Raw genomic sequence first — 9,203 nt, 5'->3', positions numbered from 1 at the left:
AAAAAAAAAAAAAAAGAGAGAGAGAGAATTCAAAACCCAAAGAACAGAACCAAAGAAATCTGGTGTGTGTTCATTTACCTTATGAATATCTGCATGAGAGTCAGAGTTATCAAAAAATTCTAGGGCTGGAGAGGGTTTGTCAATGACTGTCCTTCGGTCCCCAAGCAGCTCCTCACTACTTTTCTTCACAGAATCTATGATCACTCTTCTGTCACAGAAGCTGTTCCTGTTTAGTGCAGACTCTTCCTTCTCCACCCTAACCTTTGTATGTGACTCCTCTTTCTGAGGAACAGTAACTGTAACCTTTCCAGCTGGTCCCTCTTCAACACTCTTGACCAGTTCCTCCCGGCTCCTGGACGGTCTTTCCACACTCCTGGCCAAGGGTCCGTCCCTGCTCCTGGCTGGTCCTTCCACCTTCCTGCTTGGTCCTTCCTGGTTAGGACAGTCTCCCAAGCTTGCCTTCCCCTGAGTGGTGGCAGCCTCCCCCTTCCTCTTGGGCATCGACTTCCCCAGGATGCCCTGGATGGCCTTCAGGTAGATCACTCTTGAGCCCTGGTCTCGAGGCCTGTCCTTCTTCCTTTTCTGGAGCTTGTTGGGTTCCTCCATAGCATCACTCTGACCCTCAGCTTCTGTTGCAAATCCAGAGCTCGTAGAGCGGCAAGAACTATCTTTAGAATCAACCTGGAATTTAAAAGAAACTTTCAAAGATTTGTTCCAAGAGCGATTTCCTATCTGCTGCACTTAGTCAATGACAAGACATTAGTGGTTCCATCAGCACAAAGGAAATGAAATTGAGTGTGACAAGGTTAAGACTCTCCCCTCTCTACTGTAGAAAGCTCATATAATAAGGCTTCAGTCACTTACTTAAAACTCACTTCTAAAATGCAACATGGCATCCTCTTGCCAGAGTGAGCAGGGAGCATAGAGATGTAACAGTAGAGTCGCAGTGGAAGTGATTACACACTTCACACTAGACAAAATAACAGTTGTTTTCTCACTGCAAGTGTCCCAGTCCTACTACAAAAATCAGGAAACCTAAGACCCTGACAAAGGGTAGGACTGGCTCATGGAACCCAAGTCCCCCAGTCCTAAGTTCTTTTGCCACTATGGCCTAATCTTTCCCCTAACCGTAACCTTGTTGTTAGGAGGGTACTTTCCCAAAGATGACCTCAGCATGCACCAAGTCATTCTCATACCCATTCCCCACCTCCAGAAACACAGATAACACCTCAGCCCTAGTCTATCTTCTGTACGCACTCATTCCAAGAGTCCACAGGGGATTCACTAGACTATGAGTTTGTGTTAACATTCAGGACCACTCAGCCTAACATGGTCCAGCCCTCCCAAAGGCAACAGACCATGAAACCTCCCCAGCTGTAAAACACAGCATACATGAACCCAGGGCATTCTACACTCTGCAGCTTGAGGATTTATATTAAGTTCTTCTCAAATTAAATATTCCAGATACAGTGGCACACACCTATAATCACAACACTAAGCTAAGGTAGGAGGACCACTGTGAGTGAGTCAGCCTGGGCTACATATTGAGTTCCATGTAAGTCTGAGTTACATACTACAATTCTGGTTTCAGAAAATAAAAGAATCAGAACCTGTGAGATGGTTCGCCAACATGAAGTTACTTCCCACGAGGCCTAATGAACAGGAAGCAGCAGCACCAGCATGGTAGGACACCCCTCCCAGCACTCAAGATAGACAAGAGGATCAGGATTTCAAGGCCAAATTAAGCTGTAAGACCCTCTCAATATAAACATAAGAGTCAACTTCAGGGCTGGAGAAATGGCTCTGCGGTTAAGAGCACTAACTGCTCTTCCAAAGGTCATGAGTTCAGCAACCACATGGTGGCTTACAACCATCCATAGTGAGATCTGATGCCCTCTTCTGGTGTGTCTGAAGACAGCTACAGTATACTTACATATAATAAATAAATAAATCTTTAAAAAAAAAAAGTCAACTTCAGACTTAAGAAATAACAAGAGGGCAAAGTGAGGTAGACCTCAGGACTGTCTATTAACAGCAGCAGGAGATGTAACTCAGTGATAGAGCACTTGCCTAGCATAGTGAAGTCCCAAGACAAACCCAGCAGGGAGTAAATAAAATAAGTTGGAACATCTTCCTTTTGAACACTCTGTGTCCTGACACTGAGAGCTCTGAGCTGAAAGCTTAGAGCGCACAAAGCCAAGTGTGCACCTGTTGAAGTCAAAGAAGGCAGACCTGGGGAGGCCAATGAGTAAGCAACCTGAGGAGGCCTGGGAAAATGCTCTCATCGATGTTCTTCAGCTGTGCCAGCACACAACACCTGAGACTCAAGACAAACACGGTCACAAGGAAGGAGGCCTACACTTCCTGAGGTCACAGGGAACCTTCCCAGTGCTCTCATCACACAGTGCCCGGCTCCATGACCCAAAAGAATGCTGGGCATACAGTAACACTCAAGTACTGATTGTAACTACCAAAGGAGACCCCAGTGGCCTTCATGAAAGACAAAACCAGGCTAGGATTAGATTCAAAGAGATTAGAGGCCATACCCCCAATTAACTGGCAATCGGCAGCATAGCCTGAGCCTGAAAATTCCTGTCCCTGACACTGGGGTTCTGTGTCAAAAATGCAATCATCTAGCATCGATACTGTCCAAAACCAATGTGTGAGCAAAGGCTCACACGTACCTGACGTAATCTGAGCCACAGTCAGTACTGTTCTGCCAAAGATAACTTTTCAACTCGCCATTATTTGTGAACTTAGAAAAATTCCTCTTGCGCTCCAAAGCTCAGGCTATAATCTCTATTATTGAGAAAACATGGGATATGGGCTGAAGATGAAACTCAGCTGTAGAGCATGTAACTAGAAAACAATATACTTGGTGTTGGAGAGATGGACCAAAGTTCAATTCCCGGCATCCATATGGCCTCACGACCATCTGTAACTCCAGTTCTAGGCAACCTGACACCCTCACACATTCAAGCAAAAGACCAATACACGTGAAATAAAAATAAATTTAAAAAAAGAAAAACACTTAGACAAAGAGCTCTCCGAGTTAAACAGCCAAGACTCTGCTTCATTTATGAACCCACCAAGAAAGTCAAATGTAGTGACACATGCACTCATGTACCTCGAACACTCAGAAGGTAGACCGGAGGACTGGGAGTTCAAGGTCATCCTTGGCTACATATGGAGTTTAACCTAGACTAAATGACCCTTTCTAAAAAAGAAACCATCAGGAAAGGTGTTAAACTCCCTTTGCTGTTTTCCCAAGGGGCAGCCCATCTTCCCCCAAAATGAGACTTTCTCTTCTACATACACACTTTTTAAGACTATCAGAGCTCCAAAATCTACATTTTAATATCAGATGAGTAGGGACCTTTGTTTTGCAGTTAATGAAGAATCTCACACTCCTAGAACACCACCTGGCACATAGCAGGCCCTCAGTAAACCCACTCAAAACCTGAAGTGGGTCTGCTTTTAGAAGCATCCCCCAATCTGCTCCAAGAGCTTACAAATCCTCACGTGCTTCCACTGGGGAACTAGACTTGAGCTGATCTCCAAAGATAACTACTAATAAACTAAAAAACTACCCAAGCTAGGTGTAGTGACATATGCCTTTAAAGAAGGAAGGTTTCTGTGGGATTCAGGACAGCTTGGTCTACAGAGAGACCCTGTCTCAAAAATCCAAAACCCTATTAACCAAACTACCCAAAGAGAATGCCAACGCAGGAATCCACAACTTTGGTGAAAAACCACACTAAGAGTCCATTTCCAGAGCTGTGATTCAGAGCAGTTCTAAGTACAAAGACAATCTAATTTTACTTTTAATTAGGTGTATGTACTTGGGTTAAGTGCACATGTAGATACCCAAGGGAGCCAGAGGAACAGGTGCTGGAATTACAGGGGATTGTGAATCACCTGACATGGGCTCTCAGAACCTGGGTCCTATGTGCCTTCTCTCCAGCCCCAAGGGCTGACCGAAATCTACATCCTCTTTCCTGGGCATTATTCCACCTTCCATTGTGGTGATCCACCAGTTCCACTGTCCATTTACAATCACCCGAAGGTTGCAGAGATCCCTCCAAGCTGTCTATAATCACTCCCTCTGGGATGGCAGACCACAACCATTATCGGGCTCTCCTAGTAGTTCCAAATACCACCAAGTTTGAAAACCCCCTCCACACTGAGCTCTACCCCCTCAACACCCTCCCTGCACTGCCTCCCACACACACACCAGGCCCTCCACAGGAAAGATCTAATTTTTATTCTCTTCCCACCAAATGTCTTCTCTCCACCCCTCAAGCCACGTGAAAGGGACTTCACCGCTTGCCAGACGTCGCTGTCACGTACCTTAACGCTACAAGCTTCCTTCCGCAGAGAAGCCATTTCTTCTAGGGAGGCGTGGGCCGGGTGCATTGGAGACCCCTTGGACGTAAGTAATCTCCTTGGGCTCGCAATCAGGAAGCCAGGGGAGGCGGCCTCACCCACACCTGAGCCCGAAGAGAGAGAGGACGACGAAGAGGAAGAGGAGGTGCGGCGGCGGACTGAGCTCCGAGGAGCGCGGGCCACATCGTCCCCGCGCCAGACTTTCAGACGCTGGGGGCTGCTGGCCCCTCGAGGACGCGACGCACACCTGCGACCTGGCCGGCTGGAGGGGGCCACATTGCCGGGCTCCCGGGGGCGGCTGCGCTTGCTGGGACACCCTTCCGACGTGCTGCCCCAGTGATACTTGACCTTGCGCCGCTCCGACGCCATGGGCACCTGCCGGGGACAGAGGGACCAGGATTGTAGCAGCAGCCTTGGCGGCTGCTCGCCTCGCGCCACCGGGAAGCCGCTAGGGCAACGGCGGGGATCGACCCCACTGACCTTTCCCGTTCCTGTCGCCTGCCCATCCCAGTGCTGCGGGCTTCGGGGACGCCACGGCGCTCCGAGAAGCGTCCGCAGGCCGAGCGCCGAGCCCGAAAGACGCGCAGCCCAAGTCCGCGAGCGCGGCTGTCAACAGCGCGCCACTCCCGAGACGCCGAGGCGCTTCCGGCGCGACGCGGCCCGGCGCAGCGGTCTGCCTTCCGAAGCCCCGCGCGGGGAGCCGAGCGCGTACGGAGCCGCCTTTTGGGCCGCACGCGCCCGCAGGCCCCGGACGCCAAGGGCGGGCCGCGGGCGGGGTGGCCGCTCGGCTCCCGCCGCCCCGTCCCGCCCCGGGCCTGAGGGAGCCACTGGCCTCCGGAGCCGCGCGCCGGAAGTCACCTCCGCTCCTCCAGCTGACCCGGCCCTGCACCGCACCGCGCCCTCAACCAAGGCCTCGGCCCTGCCGCCTCCTCCGCAACCTCGGTGTCGGCTCCGCGGAACCTGCCCTGCGGCCGGCGGCCGGCGTGCGGCAGGGGCGGAGACGGCGCCAGGGACGGCGCCGATTGCTCCAACGGGAGAGGGGCGTGACTCCGGGCAAGACGGAGTGCGTCTGTTGGTCCAACGTTCTGGGGCGCGCCCCCACGCCTCACGAAGCTCTGTGGTTGGTTGGGAGCGATGTGGGGCGGAGCTTCTCACGTGGCCCTGGAGCCGCGAGAGGGGCCTGCTGGGGACGCCCGGGAGCCGAAAATACCGATGGAGGGCGACTGCGACTGGGCGGGCCCCTTTGTACAGGACGCGAGTGCCAAACAGTGTCACTCACTCACCCATCCCCCCACCCCACTCCCCCCCTTTTTTTTAAACAACGCAGGAAACTGTGGTTCGATAAAAACCAAACGACACACCCAGAAAGTGATGGAATTGGGGTTAGAAGGCACAAGCCACACACACAAAAAACAGAACCAGGCCTGCCGGATAGACCTGTAAAACCAACTGCTCAGGAAGAAGAGGCAGGAGGATTGACAAATTAAAATCCAGCCTAGACGTTTTAGACCCTGACTACAACTAAAAAAATTTTAATGGCGGGGGGGGGGGGNGNGCAGGGAGGAGCCCGAAGCAGCCATGGTAGCTCACATAGGTAATTCCATTAAGGTCACAGAGGCTGGGGAACTGCTGAGTTCGAAGCCAGTTTGGGATAGCTAATGTGTTCCGATTAACCTAGGCTTCCGAGTGAAGAGAAAAGAAAAGGTAATGCCAACCTGTAATCCTACATCTAGAGAGCCGTAGGCCAGAGGATCCAGAGTTCAAGGTCACCTCCTAACTACTTGAGACCCTGTTTCAAACCCTCCCATACCAACCCCAGAAAAAGGTAATGACTGCAGCTCAATAGCAGAGCACTTACAGGAGAAGGAAGCTTTTGATCCTAATCACCAAATAACCCAGGTGTCCTGCAAGCCTGTAATCGCAACCCTCTGGAGTTGTTGGAGGGGAGGGTCAGGAATTCCAGGCGAGCCTGGGATACATAAAACGCCCCACCCAGAGCCAAAAGAGTAAAGAGAAGAGTTTGTCCTACTACTTAAAGGAAGTCCTTCATTCCCAGACAGCTCTTGGACTGACAGCTGTAGCGGCAAGAACTAAAGGCTCTCCACACTCAGCTGGCCTTCACTTTTTTTTTTTTAATTACCCAATGCAGGACCCAAGCCCATGGACTAGCGCCTCCCATACTCAGAGTCTTCTGTCCTCAGTTCATTCTCTTTGTAAACTCCCTCATAGTCACAGCCAGAGCATATCTAGCTCCTAGACGGTTGCTAACCCAAGTTCACAGTGAAGGTTAACCATCCCAGAAGCCATCTCTATTTGTTTGCAGGGTTTTTTTTTTCTTTTTTNTTTTTTTTTTGGGGGGGGAGGGGGGTCGTTTTGTTGTTTTGGTTTGATTTGATTCTTTCAAGACAGGTTCTCTCTGTGAAATCTTGATTGTCCTGGAACTAGCTCTGCAGACCAGGCTGGTCTCAAACTCATAAAATTCTGCCTGCCTCTGCCTACCAAGTGCTGAGATTAGAGACACGTGTGCTGCCACCACCACCTATTTGTATCAGTAAAAATAAAAGCAACTTTAATATCCATGAAGGGTTATACAAGAGTCCCCAAGCCCTGCAAAGGTGGCATTGCTGAGAAAACCCTCCCCAAAGTGACAATGTACTAAAGCACTTGCCACAACCATGAAAGACCCACATAAAAACTGGCTGTACAGCAAGGGTAAATACAATCTAAGCACTTCTACATTGACAGAGATGGGCCAGCTAGCCTTGTGTAACAGCAATCTAAAATAAATAGATAAATAAATAAATACCTTGTGGAAGAAGGATTGAAAACCCAGACATCGCTTGAGCTCCATACACACATGGTTGTGTGCACACCACATTCACATGCATAAATATGTATACACACATTGTACAAAAAATAAATACAGAAATGAAAGCAAAAGCAAGAGCCCTTGAGCCAAATATATTCGGTATACAAATTCACCCAGACACAAAATTATAAGACATCTGCTAGATTACAAACATTTTTATTTTGTCACTATAATGGAGTTCTTTTTTTTAAATAGTGAATTAGAAATAGCTTTGTTTTACAAAACAGGTTTGCAATGTGACTTTTCAAAAATACATTCACTTCATAATCATTTTCTACATGGCAGAACCATGAACTACATACCTTTTACTTCATTTAGAACACAGAACAGATACGTTATCAAAGTGCTTCTGTAGCCACTGCACTATCCTCCCAAGAGCTGACTAGAGCAGCTCCATTCTTCCCCAGGGAGAACAGAGTAGGGTTATCTTACAAGGATACCAAGCTACCACCCACCAAGTGATTGACTTAACTAGCAGCAGAATCAAACGTGAGACTGTTCCTCATGCTTCTTCACTGAGCTATAAATAACACACAACCTCGGAGTCTCCGTTAAAATAAATATGGGCGTGATGGGAGGTCGAAGGTGAAAAGCAGGCACTTCCTAAATACTGGTGACTTACAGGATCACCAACTGAAGAAGGAGAAAGTCTACAGAGTCCTTTGCCAACGGTCCTGCTTTTGCAGTCCTGAACTTAAGAGCAGAGTCAACCATTGCGGAAACACCGGCTGAAGGTCTTTTAAGAAGTGAGAATTTGCAGAAAGCTGTCTGCAATTATGACTGACAGCTGATAACTCTGGAAAACGCCACGGATGCTGCAGGATTGCTCTGTTCATTGTGGAGAACTAAGAGGTTTTGGGGCAACAGCATCTCTTGAGGTGGTCATCAACGCGGGTTTCCCGGAACCACAAAACAACCCAAATCCTTGGATCACATACAAGGCGTTCCACTTCACAGCCCTCTAACTAAGACGTCTCAGGGAGGAGGAGTGCTTTCTGGATATGGTGTCTGTGTAAATTGAGGTCCCCTGCCCCGCTCCCTGCAACTCGACTCTGATGAAACCATGTTTCCTTCTGTTCAGGCTGATGTTTGGGTTGTATGGGTCTCAACAGACCTTGGGCAGCCAAAGACCTCTTCCTTGCCCCGGACATTTGTCTGTCCAGTTGAGAATAAGGGTCTTCAGCCGTGCTCTGGTCATCAGGGTCCAAAGAGCTCGCTGCTGTCCAGTCTCTCTTCTTTATAGAGTAGGATGTTCTCCATCAGTTTCCTTTTGGCTTCATTGATCTCAATTTTCCATGAAGTCTCTGTAGCTGATGTTCAGCAGGAAATAGAAAGAGAGTAGCTCCAGCAAGTGTTGCCGTTAAAGTTCCTTGACTCAGACTTTATCAGAGTCTCACGCCAAGTTTGTGAAGCAAGCCCAAATACAAGCAGCATGCCATAGCTTCTGCCCTTGCAGGGAAGTCTGCACCCTCCCCCACAGACACCATAACACTCTGGCTCCCCCAATCCCCACCACACATAGACACCTTTTCCACAAAGAAAAGGCTCCCATATTCCTCCACAGTTATGGGAGACGTGTGGCCATCGACAATAACGATAGCTGTTTCTGTTATGAAATATAATGTGGTGAGGGGGGGGTACCTGGTGGGCCCATGACAAAGCACCCCCCTCCCCGAGAAGTTACACCAAGCAACAAATCTAGTATAAGGGGATTTATTTAGGGGAAGGGAGGGGAGTGAGGACCCAGAGAAGGAGTAGAGGCAGACAGAGAGAAGAGCAGAGGGCAGAGAAGAGGATGGGCCATGGCGGGGGTGGGGGGAAAGGGGGGAGGAGGGAGAGAGAGAGAGAGACAGAGAGAGAGAGAGAGAGAGAGAGAGAGAGAGAGAGAGAGAGAGAGAGAGAGAGAGAGAATATTTCATGTGTATTACCATAGTCATACATTTATCAG

At 49.3% G+C, this 9,203-nt stretch overlaps 2 protein-coding genes across 4 annotated transcripts in view; both read right to left on the bottom strand.

The window, feature by feature from the left end:
• The window catches only part of Tatdn2 (TatD DNase domain containing 2), a 15,850-nt gene extending 10,432 nt beyond the window's left edge, over positions 1 to 5,418 (bottom strand). For 2 of the 3 annotated variants that reach the window (XR_003843285.1, XM_029535444.1), the window contains exons 1-3: positions 4,867 to 5,365; positions 4,351 to 4,761; positions 79 to 681 (exon numbers count right to left, since the gene is read on the bottom strand). Coding sequence is in view for 2 of the 3 variants with exons in the window: in XM_029535444.1 (XP_029391304.1) it covers positions 79 to 681; positions 4,351 to 4,755 (1,008 nt within the window). In the remaining variant the exon portion in view is untranslated. Of the gene's footprint in view, positions 1 to 78; positions 682 to 4,350; positions 4,762 to 4,866 lie in introns of all 3 variants that reach the window. The other variant, XM_021190448.2, reaches the window with a different exon arrangement.
• A 2,006-nt stretch (positions 5,419 to 7,424) lies between these two features.
• Positions 7,425 to 9,203, bottom strand: part of Irak2 (interleukin 1 receptor associated kinase 2) — a 58,432-nt gene continuing 56,653 nt past the window's right edge. The window contains exon 13 of the mRNA XM_021190871.2: positions 7,425 to 8,565. Within this exon, the coding sequence (XP_021046530.1) occupies positions 8,453 to 8,565 (113 nt within the window). The 3' untranslated portion in view covers positions 7,425 to 8,452. The remainder of the gene's footprint in view (positions 8,566 to 9,203) is intronic.

The sequence above is a fragment of the Mus pahari genome, chromosome 2 (genome assembly GCF_900095145.1).
Source record: "Mus pahari chromosome 2, PAHARI_EIJ_v1.1, whole genome shotgun sequence".
NCBI lineage: Eukaryota > Metazoa > Chordata > Mammalia > Rodentia > Muridae > Mus > Mus pahari.
The sequence above is the reverse complement of the archived record's forward strand: the minus strand, read 5'-3'. Positions and strand labels throughout refer to the sequence as shown.